This window comes from Amia ocellicauda, chromosome 1 (genome assembly GCF_036373705.1).
Source record: "Amia ocellicauda isolate fAmiCal2 chromosome 1, fAmiCal2.hap1, whole genome shotgun sequence".
Taxonomy (NCBI): Eukaryota; Metazoa; Chordata; class Actinopteri; order Amiiformes; family Amiidae; genus Amia; species Amia ocellicauda.
In genome coordinates, this window is record NC_089850.1 from 24551556 (window position 1) to 24570867 (window position 19312).

At 44.2% G+C, this 19312-nt stretch overlaps 1 protein-coding gene across 1 annotated transcript; it reads right to left on the minus strand.

The window, feature by feature from the left end:
* Positions 1-4720: 4720 nt before the first annotated feature.
* On the minus strand, positions 4721-5710 carry LOC136758920 (trace amine-associated receptor 1-like). The gene has a single exon (XM_066713683.1). The coding sequence runs from the start codon at positions 5708-5710 to the stop codon at positions 4721-4723; it is 990 nt and encodes a 329-aa protein (XP_066569780.1).
* Between the last annotated feature and the right edge of the window lie 13602 nt (positions 5711-19312).

The following is a 19312-nucleotide window of genomic DNA, read 5'->3' on the forward strand; positions in this document are numbered from 1 at the left end:
GTTTTATCTTGCTTTTCCTTATTCCACCATTCTCTATGCTGTTTGGGAACCCAGTTAGGATCCCATTGTTCCTTTTCCATTTGAAGTTGAAGTTTTTTAAACTTCTCTTGTAGGTATTCACATATAGACACATCTTGTAATGCCATTATGCCAATCCTGTCTTTGCCAATGATGTGGCAAAATCGTTGGACTTTATTGTACCTCCGGTTCCATCTGGCTATTGATCGCCAATAATACTGGCCTTAACGTACAAGGATTTCCTTGCTTATCTTGGGGCTCAGTAGGCCTTGTCGTGCTGTTCAGTTCCCTTGGTATCTCTCCCCGCAGATCTGTCTTACTTGGAGTTCACCCTGCTGTGAACCTCCACTGTACTGTCAGCCTTTCTATTTGTTTTACCTCTACCTTTCCACAGGTTCACTTTAAATTACAATCTGATAGCCTCAGAAAATCCTGAGATCAAATCTAAATATACAGGGTGGTAGAATAAAAAATACTCACCCTTGTTTTGGTCCCGGGAGTGGAGGCAAGTTCAGATCCTCATTCGTGACGCCAAGTGTAGAACCCGTCTCGGAAATAATAGTTGAATCCAAAAACCAGATGTCTATCTTTGACCAGGAAGATTCGATCCCACTGTCGTCATTTAACAACTGTCAATCTATCATTAACAAAAACAGTTCCTGCCTATCTGGAGAAATGATGAAGTCCACTAACAGATTTTCAACATACAGCTGTGGGCTATTTCGGCACTGTGTGATCTTTTATTACTAACAGGAATTTCTAACAAATGAACCTTGTTGACCTTTTGAATCTAATTTGCTCAGTCTGTATACAAGCTATTTCTAATTCTAGTATTAATATAAAACACTATATAATTATCACAAAACACTTCCTTCAACTTTCCAATACAGGATCTTCAGTGTAGGTCCCAAAACAGCCCTGACCCGTCGAGGCATGGACTCCACTAGACCTCTGAAGGTGTGTTGTGGTATGTGGCACCAAGACGTTAGCAGCAGATCCTTTAAGTCCTGTAAGTTGCGAGGTGGGGCCTCCATGGATCGGACTTGATTATCCAGCACATCCCACAGATGCTCGAATGGATTGAGATCTGGGGTATTTGGAGGCCAAGTCATCACCTTGAACTCGTGATTCATCAGACCAGGCCACCTTTTTCCATTGCTCCGTGGTCCAGTTCTGATGCTCACGTGCCCATTGTAGGCACTTTCTGCAGTGGACAGAGGTCAGCATGAGCACCGTGACTGGTCTGCAGCTTCGCAGCCCCATACGCAACAAACTGCGATGCACTGTGTGTTCTGACACCTTTCTATCAGAACCAGCATTCACTTTTTCAGCAATTTGAGCTACAGTAGCTTGTCTGTTGGATCGGCCCACACGGGCCAGCCTTCGCTCCTCAATGAGCCTTGGCCGCCAATGACCCTGTTGCCGGTTCACTGCTTTTCCTTCCTTGGACCACTTTTGATAGGTACTGACCACTGCAGACCGGGAACACCCCACAAGAGCTGCAGTTTTGGAGATGCTCTGAACCAGTCGTATAGCCATCATAATTTGGCCCTTGTCAAAGTTGCTCAGATCCTTACGCTTGCCCATTTTTCCTGCTTCTAACACATCAACTTTGAGGACAAAATGTTCACTTGCTGCCTAATATATCCCACCCACTGACAGGTGCCATGATAATGAGATTATCAGTGTTATTATCGGCGCTTACTCAAGACACATCTTTTCAGACAGTACTTATATTATTAGTCCTTCCCCGTGAGATAGCACTTCACAGATTGTTATTATGCTTCTTGCGTTTTTAATTTGTTTCCTTCTTACTCTTGCTCCCTTTCCCGTAGCCGCTGACTGTGACCTTACATCTTGACAGCACTTAGCTTTTACCGTCCAGGATGTAGGACCTCACTTACTGCTGATCGGTGTATATATATATCCTTTTACATTCTACAATAAATGTTGAAATTTTCTACTATGATTAATTTTAGACATTGAAGTGTTTTGATGAAGTGAGAGGCCAGTGGAGCCTCATTTTCTTCAGTCTTGTTATGAGTTCTCAAAACAGATATACATAGTGTAGCAGTGTGGGGGGTTTTGCCTGCACTGCTGGGGCTCTAAAGGTGGGTCTTGGGGAACTCAAGGCATGATTACGGTGCAACAATAGTGATGTATTACATTTACAGTGCGCATGAATGCAATACAAAACAAACAGAGCAACCAAAAACCAAAACTCTTATTTGTATCTAAACTAAACACACTTAAACAGGTCCCTGATCTACACATACAACTAATCAAAATCACAAACAAACAGCAACCATACAATGTTTGTGATTTGTAAGAATATGCAAAGTCCCATTACTTGTTCGCTCCCGTTCTCTCAATCACACTCTCACTACACACACTACACTCTCCATCCACTCTAAGGCTCTCCTCCTTGCCTTTTCTGTTTTATCGAGGCAGGGAGCATGTCACGGACATGCCCGACATCATCGTGCCCACGTTGGCCCAATGTTCAAAACGACGATAGCCAGACAACAGTCCAACGTTGGTCCATCCGTGTTTTGAACTGCAAATGTTCATCCCCAAAATTATCCTTTGCTCTTATTCTGTATCCAGTGTGGCTCGTTCCTTCATTGTGCTCGTCCTGTAGCCCTCAGTGTTTTCAGAACCCATTCTTGATCTTTTAGAACTATATTGCAGAAGAGCAGAACTACAATCACACTTTTTCAATGCTATTGCTTCATTTTCTATCTCCCTAGTGAGGTATGAATGCGGGAATCTTGAGAGAGTATTTCTAAAATGTTTATGATCCAATACTCTCAGTTATTTAAAAAGGGATGTATTATACATGTTCAACAGAACCAAGCCTAATTAAATAATGCATTAAATATGAAATAAGTAAATTTGCAGAAGACGCTTTGAGAATTACATATCTCCAGATCAAAACACAACAGTAAGACATTTAAGAACATATATTCAAATCACTCAGCCAAGGCACTATTAAGGAATAGCAAGCACCAATTTTATTCACAAATAGTTGATGAAACATTTTAAAAATTAAACGTCTGATCTTGCTTCCCAGTGACTGAGTTCCTGAACTGAACCACAACAATCCTCTGGACATGTCTTGGCTCAATTCTAAACAGAACAACTGAAAATAACTGTAAACTACAAGGCATTGAATAAATATAAGCCAAATTAATTCTTATAACTGTAATCTTAATTATCAGTATTGAGCACTTTTGAAATATTTATGAGTTATAAGTTCCCTTCTGTCCTGTAGCCATTAAGTTACATTCGTGGCTAATTCAGTGTCTTCTTAGGAATACAAAAAAAAAAAAAAAAACTTGTTTCTGTGGCATCTTCACACACTTCACTTGTATATAAGAATGAAACCGGCTCATTGAAGAAAAATACAATGCAAAGAATATGTGAACACTTCTGTTTTGCACTTCTGACAAATTAGTTGCAAATTTATATACATTCGCTACATATTGACTTAATCAACTGGCAATATATTGCCATTTAAATGAACTTTAAACCATTCTGTGATACAGAAAATAAAAAGCCTATCATTTGATATTTCACAAGTGATATTTTGAAAACACCCACAGTCATACATACAGTGCCTTGTGAAAGTATTCACCCCCCTTGGTGGTTTTTCTATTTTGTTGCATTACAACCTGTAATTTAATTGGATTAAATTCAGGTACTGACCACTGCAAGCACCACCAAGCAAGCGGCACAGTGAAGACCCAGGAGCTCTCCAAATAGGTCAAGGACAAAGTTGTGGAGAAGTACAGATCAGGGTTGGGTTATAAAAAAATATCCGAAACCCACGGAGCACCATTAAATCCATTATTAAAAAATGGAAAGAATATGGCACCACAACAAACCTGCCAAGAGAGTGCCGCCCACCAAAACTCATGGACCAGGCAAGGAGGGCATTATTCAGAGAGGCAACAAAGAGACCAATGATAACCCTGAAGAAGCTGCAAAGCTCCACAGCGGAGATTGGAGTATCTGACAATAGGGCCACTTTAAGCTGTACACTCCACAGAGCTGGGGTATACAGAAGAGTGGCCAGAAAAAAGCCATTGCTTAAAGAAACAAATAAGCAAACAAATTTGCTCTTTGCCAAAAGGCATGTGGGAGATTCCCCAAACATATGGAAGAAGTTAAAATTGAACTTTTTGGCCATCAAGGAAAACGCTATGTCTGGCGCAAACCCAACACCTCTCATCACCTTGAGAACAAAGTGGTAGGCATGTTGTGTAAATCCAATGATACAAACCGCCAAAAAATCCATTTTAATTCCAAGGCAATAAAATAGTAAAAATGCCAAGGGGGGTGAATATTTTTTCAAGGCACTGCACAACCTGGTACTTCTTTTCAGTACATTTAAACAATACATTTTAACATTTTAATTTGTAAAGGTGAACTTACTTTTCAGCGCACTCCTTGGTCTGAGGTAATCTGAGGAGACACCTTTCCTGAATATGGTTTTGAGGAAGATCGCTCGAAAGCTTTCAAATAATTAAGCTGGGAACATTTTTGACATTTTCCATGACTTTTCCAAAACTTTATGGATATTTTATGATATTTAAAATAATTTCAAATTTCAAATTCCATGACTTTTCCAGGATTTCCATGACCCGTGGGAAGCCTGTTTTATTGGCACTTCCAGATTCCTAATTTAAATGAAAATTATTTAATCTGCCAATAACTTTGTACAACGAGAACTTCTTTCAAAAATTTGACCAGATATTATAATCTTTGTAGATTTTCTGAACCAGCGATAGAAAAAGGCATAAATTATGGGGTTGCAGGCTGAGTTTAAGTAACCAAACCAAAAGGCAGTTTCTGTCAGTATAGGTGATACTGTATAATGAAGAATAGGGTTAGAGAAGTTCAACAGGAAAAATGGAGTCCAGAGAAATACAAAGACCCCCATCACTATTCCCAAGGTTTTAGCGGCTTTTGTTTCCTGTTGTCTTGAAACTGAATCATTAAGCTGTTGTTGTATATCTTTAATAGACTTTGTCTGCTTTCTGGCAACCAGATATATTTTGAGGTAAATCCCCGACATGACAAATGCAGGGATGAAATATGAAAACAAAGAGGCTATAGTTCCTGACACTTCATTGAAAAACACAAAGCAGCCCCCTACACAGTCTATATGTGTGTAATAGAAATCATCACTGCCTTTTATATTCAACTTCAGGAAAACCATTGCAAAGCAAAACAACCCAGAAATTAACCAGCTACTTAAAATCATAATAACGATCATTTCATATGTAATTGTTGTTCTGTAATGAAGTGGATTACATACTGCAAAATAGCGGTCAACAGAGATGGAGCACAGGTGGAATATTGAAGCTGTGCACAGCATCATGTCAAAAGCTGTGTGTATTTTGCAGAAAAGATCTCCCAGGTACCAGCAACCTTCAACAGCAAAAATCATAGTGTAGGGCATTACAAATACTCCAAGCAGAAAGTCGCATTGTGCCAGTGAAAGAATTAGGTAATTTGTGTTGGTGTGAAGTTGTTTAAAATATATAATCGAAATTATGACCACCAGGTTCCCACACACAGTGGCCAGTATAAGTACCATCATGAAAAAGTACATGACACATTGTAGACTGACTGATTTGATAATCCTTGTGCAGGAGCTACTGATGGAGTCATAGCAGAATTCCATGTCTGAATTCACATTGACACTGATGTTCATTGCAGTGGAGGGACTTGTTTGTAATACTCCAGTGGTCCCTAAACAAAATGTGGTTAGTTTTTATTCACAAAGGGTTTCCCAATATTTCCCAATAAGTAATACACTTCAACTATTTTATGAACATTTTACATTTTGTAGTTTCTTTGAATGTTTAACATGTAACATGACCTTTTTTAAAAAGACAGACAGCAACAGGTAACAACAGAAACAAAACTAGAAATAAAAAACATGATTGTCTTCTAAAAGACAGAAAGCAATCTAAGCATTCCATAGTGATGAATTTAGAATTTAATTAATGACCATGTTTAAATCAGTTATGCATGCCTATGAAGCAGTGAGATTGAATTATACAAATATAGACAAATAATGCAATTAATTAACATAATTAATAACATAATCAAAATGTAACACACATGAATTACCATTAATAGATTACAAATGGCTGATAAAACCTCATACTGTACAGGATACTCTATATTCTAAGTTTAAGATGTTAAATTGAGTGTTGCATAGAAAAAACGTGACCTTCAGAAACTTTAAAGTATTGTAAAGTATATTCTTACATTACATCCCTTAATATATATTTACAGATAGAGAAAGAGTTATTTTCATATGTATGTCAATAAAAGGAAAATGCTTATTTTAAAGTGTTAATCATGACACTTTCTGAAATTAAATGATTGCACTGAGAGTTAGAAATACTGAGTTGTAAAGAATCGGATGATATAGAACTACTTACTTATTTAACTGAGAAATAAAAAACAATACAAAGCACATACCTACAATGAGTCTTTTTCCCAATATAGTGGGTTAATTTCCTGAGAGGAGGTCTTTATATATGTTATGCCTTGTGGAAGTGCTGTGTAAAGGTGTCCCCTATGAACAACAGAGTAATTTCTACCTTGGAGAAATCCTGAAGTCAGCAAAATAATTTAGAACACATACACACACGCACACACACCTACATAATCTACTACAATCCCATAAGCAATAAGTATATCAGAAATAATAATTAATTGTTAGCTTTGTATTAGACAGATAGATAGATATATTTGTTTATAGACCGACTGATTCTGGTAGCAGTAGGCATAATTATTTGAATCAGACATTGCATTCTAGTCATGAGAAGTACACTATTGATAATATGGCACCATGCTTTTTGAATAAGAACATAAGTTTAGATGTACCAGCATATAAGATCATAGTCATACATTTTTGTTTTGGTGTTTTCATTTCTATTGAATCATGTACAGTTGGTATTGATGGCTGAAGTGTAATGCTGTCTCCTGGGATTAGCCCAGTAGTGGCTGTGCTCCAGGGATGAACAGCAGTTTGGCACCTCAAACTCTTCATCACAGCAAGCATAGGAAGTGGGTTTGGTAGGGTATATTACAGCAGTCATAAGATGGGGTACCAGTACTCAAAATAAATAGTGCTAAAAATAAATAGCCAAGTAGTGATAATTACAGGTAACATCAAAATGAGAATTATTGTTGGTTAATGAAGGGTAGATGACTTAGAGCCCAGTGAAATAAAAAATGTTTTCATGCTGCTAATGCAAACAGTTGTGGGAGTGTCTCAGCTTTGAATATAGCAGCACCACTTCTGCCTATATTAAATCTAACATATTAAGAGCTGTGAACAGGCAGGAAACAACCTTAGTAGAATGGGAGGCTCCATAGGAGTTGCCAGATATTTTATGGCATGTGATGTCACTTGTCTATTATTCCTACGTCATATCCGGACGGAAGTGTACACCCATATCGCCCTAACCCCCCACGATGACCCCGATGACCCCGATGACCCCCCTTCTCCTCCTGTCCTTCTCTCACCTCTAGCCCCCCTCCCTCCACCCACGCTGATTAGTTCTGCAGCCTTTGTTCTTGCCGGAGAGTGTGAATGTTCAGAGTGTGAATGTTTCAGGTCCTGTGGGTTGTGACACACCCCCCCTAACTAGTTTTAAGTTAGAATAGCTCCATTGTTTCAGTAATAGTTATCTCTCTCTCTCTATCTATCTTGTAGTGAGTTCATTCATTTTTTAGTTAAACACCTTCTAGTAAAGGCCTTCTAACTGTCTTAAAAGTTCATAAGATTTAAACTTAAGATATTGTTCAATTTCTTAACAGTCCCTTATCCTGGTTTACAAATGTTACAATATACCACATTATTTTCTTACATTCTTAATCTTTAGAACTCATTAAATTACTCTAGCACTCTAAGTAAAGTGCTTAGGGGGAAAGTTTGTTTTAATTTATTTTAGCTCTCTCTCGCTCTCGCTCTCCTTCTCTCTCTCTCACGAAACGCATAACGTGAAGTCTGAGTTTAAAATGAATGCTCAGGGGTTTGGTGGTGGGTCCGGAGCCGCAGGGGCCACTCTCTTCTAAGAGGGCGGGCTATCTTGACGTAGTGAAGAGACAGTATAAAAAGCGCATCTTTTGAACTTTTACTGATCATGTTTAACAAACCTTTGTTTACTTTTAAAATAGCCCATATTGTTGTTTTATTTGTGTATGTAACCGATGTGTGTGCCTACAAGATAAAAAAACATGTCGTTGTCGATATACACTCACCTAAAGGATTATTAGGAACACCATACTAATACTGTGTTTGACCCCCTTTCGCCTTCAGAACTGCCTTAATTCTACGTGGCATTGATTCAACAAGGTGCTGAAAGCATTCTTTAGAAATGTTGGCCAATATTGATAGGATAGCATCTTGCAGTTGATGGCGATTTGTGGGATGCACATCCAGGGCACAAAGCTCCCGTTCCACCACATCCCAAAGATGCTCTATTGGGTTGAGATCTGGTGACTGTGGGGGCCAGTTTAGTACAGTGAACTCATTGTCATGTTCAAGAAACCAATTTGAAATGATTCGACCTTTGTGACATGGTGCATTATCCTGCTGGAAGTAGCCATCAGAGGATGGGTACATGGTTGTCATAAAGGGATGGACATGGTCAGAAACAATGCTCAGGTAGGCCGTGGCATTTAAACGATGCCCAATTGGCACTAAGGGGCCTAAAGTGTGCCAAGAAAACATCCCCCACACCATTACACCACCACCACCAGCCTGCACAGTGGTAACAAGGCATGATGGATCCATGTTCTCATTCTGTTTACGCCAAATTCTGACTCTACCATCTGAATGTGTCAACAGAAATCGAGACTCATCAGACCAGGCAACATTTTTCCAGTCTTCAACTGTCCAATTTTGGTGAGCTTGTGCAAATTGTAGCCTCTTTTTCCTATTTGTAGTGGAGATGAGTGGTACCCGGTGGGGTCTTCTGCTGTTGTAGCCCATCCGCCTCAAGGTTGTACGTGTTGTGGCTTCACAAATGCTTTGCTGCATACCTCGGTTGTAACGAGTGGTTATTTCAGTCAAAGTTGCTCTTCTATCAACTTGAATCAGTCGGCCCATTCTCCTCTGACCTCTAGCATCAACAAGGCATTTTCGCCCACAGGACTGCCGCATACTGGATGTTTTTCATTTTTCACACCATTCTTTGTAAACCCTAGAAATGGTTGTGCGTGAAAATCCCAGAAACTGAGCAGATTGTGAAATACTCAGACCGGCCCGTCTGGCACCAACAACCATGCCACGCTCAAAATTGCTTAAATCACCTTTCTTTCCCATTCAGACATTCAGTTTGGAGTTCAGGAGATTGTCTTGACCAGGACCACACCCCTAAATGCATTGAAGCAACTGCCATGTGATTGGTTGGTTAGATAATTGCATTAATGAGAAATTGAACAGGTGTTCCTAATAATCCTTTAGGTGAGTGTAGAACAAGTAACCAATCATCTGATTTCTTTTTTTTGGACCGTATAAAAAATTGTTGTGTATGTTATACTTTTCTCAATTGTCTAAAAAGAGGTGTTTGTTCGCCTGAAATGGAATAAAAAAAAACATGTATAAAAAACTTTGCTCATTGTGTCGTGTGATCTGACAGAATGACTCTGCAAGCTCCCCAGATTAAAGATCTGTACTACAACCCGACCAAGGCCGGTGGTTTGGCTGGTAAGAAGGTTTTCAAATAGGACTCGCTGAAGCCGGGGTTAAGGCTAAGGACGAGGTTGTTTCAGAATGGCTAATGGAACAAGACGCCTATACCCTACATAAACCGCTCAGAATTAACTTTTAAAGAAATTGCGTCTATGTGACTGACATAGACTCACAATGGCAGATGGATCTAGTCGATATGTCAAATTTATCAAAACATAACAATGGTCACAAATTTATGTTGATGTGCATCGATGTGTTATCGAAATATGCATGGGCCCGCATTCTGCGCAATAAAACAGGTAGTGTGGTGACAAGGGCCTTTGAGGATATATTGGCCCAGGGCCGGTGTCCTAAAAAACTGCAGACTGATAAAGGAAAAGAGTTTCTCAACAGAGAATTTCAGAATCTGTTGAAGAGACACAATATACATCATTTCACCACTGGTAATGAGCTTAAGTTGTGGAGAGGTTTAACCGCACCATAAAGACCAAAATGTGGAAATATTTTACAGCTGTCAACACGTATGTTGATAAAGTTCAGGATTTTATCGAAGCTCACAACCGAGAATATCACACCAGTATTAAAATGAAGCCTATAGATGTTAACAAGAGTAATTCTTTTAAGGTCTATAAACATTTATACGGTCCCTTTATTAAGACAGAAAAAACTACTTATAAGTTCAATGTCGGGGATGTCTTGAGAGTTTCAAAGCTGCGCAACCCTTTTGCCAAAGGTTATGAACAAACATTTTCCGATGAATATTTTACAGTTTCCGCGCAGTTGGCTAGAGACCCCCCCGTGTACCGGTTAAAAGACTATGACGGGGAGGAAATAGAAGGGACGTTTTATGCTGCCGAGTTACAAAAAAATGATTGTGGGTAAAGTTAGAGTATTCAGAGTTGAAAAGATTATAGCGGAAAAAACCCAAAACCGGAAAAAATATGTGTTAGTGAAATGGAGAGGCTGGCCTGAAAAGTTCAATAGTGGGTCCCGGAGCAACAGGTTTGCGATATTTAAGCCTTATAACAAGATGCCCGCGGTTGTGCTGGGTTGCATTACTTTCGTTTCTCGAGATGGAATCAGGCGGCTTCTACGTGACTCTACCCAGTAACTCCTCTCTCGATATATATCCTAAAAATGAAATTTCCAGTTACACAGTGCAATTTGGAAAATCTATAGATCTAAGGGGTTCGTGGGAAGTGGGTTTGGAGGAAATACAGTATCCTTACACTTGGTCTATTTTACAAGATAAGGATGCCAACTTCTCAGTTTTTGATCATGTTAAAAAGAGTCAATGGTCATTCACGATACATGGAGGTTATTACGACAGCGTGGATCAAATATTAGATGAGATGAATAAGCAGTTCTCAGACGGGAACCCCTCCCTCAAGTTATATTACAATCCTATTAAAAAGTGTGTACATTGTGTCAAAACCTGGCCTTAGTATTCAAACCAGCGGGGCCCTGGGGCGTATACCTGCTTTTCTAAAATTGTAGACCATTTTTTTAGACTTGGTCCTGTTTTTTTTAAAGAATGCCTCAAAGTTAACCATATTGTGATCACAGTTTGCCATTGGTTCACTAACTAGTGTCCCTCTGACTCTATCTTGGTCATTTGAAAAGATCAAGTCAATGCATGCACTCTCTCTGGTTGGAGAAAGCAGTCACCTACCATCTCAACCATTTCTATTTCTGCTTCTGTAGTCCCAACTGGGGTTTCCCAGTTTGTGAAATTGAAGTCCCCCATTATAACACCCACACCCTTGCTGCATGCAGACCTGATTAAATTTTACAATGCAACATCCTGCAGAATATCTGAATTGGGTGGTCTGTAACACCACTAATCCTCTGGATCTTTTATTCAAAAGTTTTACCCACAAAGATTCTGTTCCATTACTGGGATCTACAGTTCTTCTGCCTCAATGTTATTTTTCACATATAATGCTACCCCACCCCCTCTTCAATTTTGCCTGTCTCTCCTAAACTGTGTGTATCCTTTCAATTTGTATTCATCCCCATCATTTTCTGTAAGCCATGTTATCTTTCAAGTCAGAAGCACTGCCCAAGGGGGAGGGGTTTCTGCGCACTTCAGCGGGAACCCGATTGAAATGTCACTCTATCAAAGCTACCATTGGCCCCTGCGCTCATCACTCAGAACAGGTCCCTTCCCACTTCCTGTTCTATAAAACGTGACATCAGCGCAGGTTCGTCCTCTTTTGCCGGGAGCCTGGACTCCCGTGCGACCTTGCAACCCTTGGGCAGTGCTTCCTTTTTCAGATAACTGGGGTTCGTCCTCTTCGCTTGACTCAAGAATGTAAGCTCTCTGTGTCTGTGTTTCTAATAAACATTCAAACTGCATATTTCGGCTGCCTGGCTCACTTCATAGTGTTGTTCACCACCCTTTTCGCTACACATAGTCTCTGTCTTGTGTGTGTTTAGTTATTATTGATAGCTAATCCCGATTCTGTCCCAATCGCGCACCGGAGGTCCGGCTGCGCTTTCGGTTTCAGTTTCGTTCACAAGAAGAGCCTTTTAAAAATAATAGTCATGTTTATATAGTGCTATATACACTCACCTAAAGGATTATTAGGAACACCTGTTCAATTTCTCATTAATGCAATTATCTAACCAACCAATCACATGGCAGTTGCTTCAATGCATTTAGGGGTGTGGTCCTGGTCAAGACAATCTCCTGAACTCCAAACTGAATGTCTGAATGGGAAAGAAAGGTGATTTAAGCAATTTTGAGCGTGGCATGGTTGTTGGTCCCAGACGGGCCGGTCTGAGTATTTCACAATCTGCTCAGTTACTGGGATTTTCACGCACAACCGTTTCTAGGGTTTACAAAGAATGGTGTGAAAAGGGAAAAACATCCAGTATGCGGCAGTCCTGTGGGCAAAAATGTCTTGTTGATGCTAGAGGTCAGAGGAGAATGGGCCGACTGATTCAAGCTGATAGAAGAGCAACTTTGACTGAAATAACCACTCGTTACAGCTGAGGTATGCAGCAAAGCATTTGTGAAGCCACAACACGTATAACCTTGAGGCGGATGGGCTACAACAGCAGAAGACCCCACCGGGTACCACTCATCTCCACTACAAATAGGAAAAAGAGGCTACAATTTGCACAAGCTCACCAAAATTGGACAGTTGAAGACTGGAAAAATGTTGCCTGGTCTGATGAGTCTCGATTTCTGTTGAGACATTCAGATGGTAGAGTCAGGATTTGGCGTAAACAGAATGAGAACATGGATCCATCATGCCTTGTTACCACTGTGCAGGCTGGTGGTGGTGGTGTTAATGGTGTGGGGATAATGCACCATGTCACAAAGGTCGAATCATTTCAAATTGGTTTCTTGAACATGACAATGAGTTCACTGTACTAAACTGGCCCCCACAGTCACCAGATCTCAACCCAATAGAGCATCTTTGGGATGTGGTGGAACGGGAGCTTCATGCCCTGGATGTGCATCCCACAAATCTCCATCAACTGCAAGATGCTATCCTATCAATATGGGCCAACATTTCTAAAGAATGCTTTCAGCACCTTGTTGAATCAATGCCACGTAGAATTAAGGCAGTTCTGAAGGCGAAAGGGGGTCAAACACAGTATTAGTATGGTGTTCCTTATAATCCTTTAGATGAGTGTATGTTCCGACTGCTTGCTGTGTTGGTTTTTTGTCCACAGGGCTTTTTCCTCCACAGCAGGAGCGCTAGCAGCGGTAGTAAAATCTGCGACCCGGCTGCCCGGCCTGAGCCGCGGTGTGTCGTAAGAGATTTCGCCTGAGTGAGGTGCTCCTCGTCCAGCTTGCGCCCACACTACAGCCTGCAGCTGCGGCTGTAGGAGATCTCGCTCTCTCGGTTCGCCGAAAACTAGCACTGCTAGCCCTCCCGGTCCATGCGTGCATGCCTTGGTTTTAGATCCCGCTACGGCTGGTGGTCTACTACCCTCGGTCCCTGCGGACCCCAGACTCCACGTCACCCGGTGTCCCCGGAAACCCCGGCATACACGGTGTGGTTAAGCCTACGGGCCTACATGGCGCTTGTATCCAGCACCTTGTGCTTGGTATACACAGTGTTCAGTCCGGCAACAGCAAGGTTGCGTGTGGTTGGTGTCGCAGCGCCCCCGTGTACATAAATGTTGCTGGATAGAGACGCACTTACAGCGGCGGGCCCGCTAGGTACTCCACTTGTTGCAGAGGCGTTCCAGTTGTTGTGTGCCCCCGGTGCAAACACTGATTGGCACCTCTGTTGCACGTTTCCCTGTGCATGCGCGTGTGCGCTCGGCGCTCGGCGATGAACTCCTCTCGCCCCCGCCACTGTGCTGCATGCGGCCACCGCACCTTGCCCACCTGGCGTGGGGAAATCTTATTCCCCGTCTGTTTGGGCGCCTCTAAGAATTTAATCTCCTACTATAACTACCTCCCTCTTCTGGCGGGGAGTGGGCACCATGGTGCTCAGGTGCTCAACTGCCCTCCAATCACCCTCTGAGCTGTCACTGTCAAATTCGGTGTCCAGCAGTTGGAACTTGTTGGGCAATTCTAGCTCTTGGGGTGTCTCTAGAGAAGGGGTGGGGAACCGTTTTCCTATCAAGGGCCATTTGAGTGTTCACAAATGTATTCACGGGCCACAACCTTAATTAATACACCTACATCAAAACATTAATACAGATTGGAGCGACGCCCCCGGGTTCCCTCCCCCTCTTCTGAGTCTTTGCTGGCCTCCTCCCCGCCGCACCGTCGCCGAAGGAGGTCAGGCTCAGTGGACAGAGAGCGCAATGAGGCTATCCTTGCTCTCAACAGCAGGATGGACCAAATCTTCACGTCGAAATCGCCGCTCACCTGGAGAAGCGAGCAATCCACGAAGTACCCCCGCCAGGGCAGCACGAGGGATTTAGTTCCCCATACTTCCTTGTGCCCAAGAAAGATGGCGGTTTCCGCCCCATCTTTGATCTGAACCGCCTGAACCGCCACCTCAAGGTGCTGTGCTTCAAGATGCTCAACCTGCGCACCATTTCCCAGGCCATCAAGCCCGGTGACTGGTTCACCACGGTGGATCTGAAAGATGCTTACTTTCACATCCCCATTGCGCAGACGCACAGGAAGTTTTTCCGCTTCGCCTTTGAGGGCCGAGCGTTCGAGTTTGCTGTTCTCCCCTTCGGGCCTGTCGCTAGCCCCATGCACTTTTTCCAAGTGCATGGACGTCGTGCTAACCCCCTTGCGTTGCCAGGGGGTCTGCGTCCTCAATTATCTAGATGACTGGCTGGTTTGTTCTCACTCGAGGGAGCAGGTTCGGATACACACGGACCTGATTTTAGGCCGCCTCTCCGAATTGGGCCTTTGGGACAATCGAGAGAAGAGCCGCCTGACGCCAACTCAGCAACTCGATTCCGTTGCCATGCTCGCCACGCTGGCATCAGCGGCTGCATCACAGACCCTCCCCCTCGGCCTCCTCCAGTTGAGGCCGTTGCAGTGGTGGTTCAGGTCTCTCAGGATGCACCCTCGCCGCGATCGAGCATGTCGAGTCACAGTCACTCCGGCGTGCTGGAAGGCGCTCGGTTGGTGGTGGAGCCCCCACAATTTGACCCTCGGTGTGCCCCTGGGGCCAGTTTACCACCGAGCAGTCATGACGACAGACGCCTCCAAGCAGGGCTGGGGAGCAGTCTGTGATGGACGTGGAGTCCAAGGCAGGTGGACGGAGCCCGCACGGGCCCTCCATATCAACATCCTGGAGTTACAAGCAGTACTCCTTGGACTGACTCGTTTCCTGGCAGTCCTGTGGGACAGACATGTGCTGGTCTGGACAGACAACACAGCGGTGGTTGCCTATATCAACAGGCAAGGAGATCTCTGGTCGCGCAGACTGTACTGTCTAGCACGCCATCTGCTTCTGTGAACGCAACCACGGTTCCGCTCCATCAGAGCAGTTCACCTCCCAGGCCTGTCCAACACGGCGGCGGACCTCCACTCTCAGGGAGGCCCCCAAGTCTCAGAATGGCGCCTCCACCCGCTTGCGGTACAACAACTGTGGAGCCGGTTTGGCAGGGCGGACGTGGATCTCTGCCTCAGCAGAGTACACACACTGCCCACTATGGTTCTCCGTCCAAGACCACTCAGGAATCCTAGGGATCGACGCACTAGCCCACACGTGGCCCACACGTCTCCTTTACGCGTTCCCACCATTCCCCCTTCTCCCGGTGGTCCTGGAGAAGGTCAGGAGAGAATGAGCGACAGTTCTACTGATTCTGGTTCGCAGACCTGATCGCCCTCCTCCATGGAGAGCCTTGGCAGCTCCCAGTGAGAGTGGACTTGTTGTCCCAGGTGCAGGGCACGCTTTGGCACCCCAATCCGGGCATCCTTCAGCTCTTGGCCTGGCCCCTGAGCGGGAGCGATTGATTGCCTGGGGTCTGTCGGACGCGGTAGTTGTCACTATTCAGTCGGAGAGAGCTCCTTCTACGAGGTCGCAGTATTCCTACTGTTGGTGGACGTTTAGCACCTGGTGCCAAGACGGCAGTCAAGACCCAATTAATTGCCCCATCAGGGTCATATTGCAATTTCAACTAGAGCTGTTGGACCAGGGCAAGTCCCCATCCACGCTCAAAGTGTATCTGGCGGCCATCTCGACATGTCATGTTCGGATTGATGGCGAGCCTCCTGGGTCTCATTTTCTGGCTGTGCAGTTTCTAAAGGGAGCTCGACGCCTACGGCCTCCTCAAACCCTTTCACTGCCCGCATGGCGCCTTGATGTAGTGCTGGACTCACTTTCCCAAGCCCCATTTGAGCCACTGAACTCAGCTGAGCTGAAGCTGGTGTCACTTAAGACTGTGTTTTTGTAAAACGCGTGAGCGAGTTACACGCCCTGTCCGTACACCCATCGTGTGTCCGTTTTGCGGGAGATGGCTCCAGGGTCACACTACGGCCTAACCCTGCGTTCCTCCCGAAAGTGCTGTCTCCATTTCATGTCAAGAGGCCTATTGAGCTGATGGCTTTTCATCCTCCTCCCTTCGCTTCAGAGCAAGAGAGTCGGCTTCACCTGCTCTGCCCTGTGCGGGCCCTCAGGTGCTATTTGGAACGCACTAAGGACATTCGGCGCTCAGACCAACTGTTTGTGTCTTATGGAGCGCAGACACAGGGCCAGACACTTTCAAAGCAGTGCCTCTCGCATTGGATTGTGGACACCATTACCATGGCCTACGAGTCTACCGGGACCACGGTGCCTGATTACCTGGTGGCCCACTCGACTCGAGGCGTTGCCACATCGTGGGCCCTTTTTCAAGGTGCCCCCTTGGCAGACATTTGTGCGGCTGCAGCTTGGGCCTCACCACTTACATTTGCCCGGTTCTACAGGTTGGATGTGACGGGACCGGTCCCTTCCATTGGGAACCCGGTGTTGGCTGCAGTCGAGCCCCAGTAGCCTGCAGGATCTGGCTCCTGCCTTTCCTGAACCATGTCTTTCCCTTCCACCGGACTATGCCTTCCAGTCGAGCACCCACGCGAGCTGCTCCTGGATGTATAGACAGTGTTCCCGGGGCTTGTTGTGCGGCCTACAGGCATGTTGCCTTACGAGGCTGCCCTGTATATAGTTTGTTCATTATAATTGTGTTGCGGTGGTGCATGCGTTTGGCCTGTACCACGCAATGTGTATTGGTCAGCAGGTCTGTGGTCCGCACTGGCTGTATTACGCCATAGAGCAGGGGACCGCTGCTGTTGTCCTCCAGTGCCCCACTGTGTACATAGTTCATTTATTCGCACAGTAGAGAAGTAGTTGCCCCTACGGGGCCCCTGAGGTTACTGTCTGGAGTTGTGTGGCCGAGGTCCCCTAGCGGTGCACCTCGGGGCAGGCTCCCTTATCAGCTCGCTGCCTCCTCCCTTGCGGCGGTTTTGTTATATAGTAACCCCTCCCCCTTGGGCAGTGCTTCCGACTTGAAAGATAACGAGTGACTGAAACGATAGGTTGCGTATGCAACCCCGGTTATCTGAAAAAGGAAGCACTGCCCAAGGGTTGCAAGGTCGCGCGGGAGTTGAGGCTCCCGGCAAAAGAGGACGAACCTGCGCTGATGTCACGTTTAATAGAACAGGAAGTGGGAAGGGACCTGTTCTGAGTGACGAGCGCAGGGGCCAATGGCAGCTTTGATAGAGTGACGTTTCAATCGGGTTCCCGCGGAAGTGCGCAGAAACCCCTCCCCCTTGGGCAGTGCTTCCTTTTTCAGATAACCGGGGTTGCATACGCAACCTATCGTTTCAGTCACTCCTACAACATCATAGTCACCAACCAGCACTGTGGCTTCTAGGTCTAACATCTTGTTCCTTATACTCCTGGCATTGAGGTACAAACACTTCAGGACTTTCCTACTAGCACTTTTCCTTTGTTTTCTTTCCTTAGTGGAACATATCCCATTGTCAGAGCTCCCTGCACCCCTGGTCCCTTGTTTAAAAGATTCTCAATTACTCTGCACATTCGCTCTCCCAATGCATTAGCCTCCCTTCTGTTTAGATGTAGACCGTCTGGTTTGTAAAGGTCCCATCTATCCCAGAAGGAAGACCAATGCTCCATAAACCTAAAACCCTCTTCCCTACACCAAGATTTCAACCATGTGTTAAACTTTCTAATCTCAGTCTCCCTGGCATGAAATATTTCAGGGAAAACTAACATGGAGGTTCTGCTCTTTTGTTTTGTTCCTAACTCTTTAAAGTTGTCTTGCAGAACCTCTGTCCTACCTTTTCCTATGTCATTGGTTCCAACGTAGACCATGACCAGTGATTTCCCCCCAGGTTTAGCCAGTAGCCCGTCTACTAGTTTAGGGAGATCTGCAACCTGAGCACCAGGCAGGCAAGATACCATGCAGGTCTCCTTATCACTATAACACACTGTAAGCCTACTATAACTACCTCCCTCTTCTGGCGGGGAGTGGGCACCATGGTGCTCAGGTGCTCAACTGCCCTCCAATCACCCTCTGAGCTGTCACTGTCCAATTCTGTGTCCAGCAGTTGGAACTTGTTGGACAATTCTAGCTCTTGGGGTGTCTCTAGAGCAGGGGTGGGGAACCGTTTTCCTATCAAGGGCCATTTGAGTGTTCACAAATGTATTCACGGGCCACAACCTTAATTAATACACCTACATCAAAACATTAATACAGATTAAATTTACATTCTAATGCAAGAACAAATCACTTTTTTCTAAACGCACACACTGCAGTCAAAACATAAATAACTAAATAGCCTACAATAAGCAAAAAGCTCAAAAACGGCATACAATAAGATAATGAAACAAGTGTAAACGTAAATATTGGATTAATGCTCAAAAGCATTATTAGTTCAAAAATAACTATTGCATTGATCAAAACATAATTGTACACTAAAGTAAACATGTTCAACACTGTGTAAACTTTGTTTTCGACATACAAAGCTACAGTGAATAAAATCAGTGTATTTCAATAAACTATTTACTATATATCTAGCCTGCATACCTGACAGCTCGGGACAGTCCACACAGGACACGTTTCTGCACTTTCCTTGCAGGAGCTCATACCTCACACTGCATTTTGGCAGCCCTCTCCAGGTGAACGCTT

Bases quoted from the DNA above. Each gene is read 5' to 3' on its own strand.
- LOC136758920 (XM_066713683.1), bottom strand. From the start codon at position 5,710: ATGGAATTCTGCTATGACTCCATCAGTAGCTCCTGCACAAGGATTATC.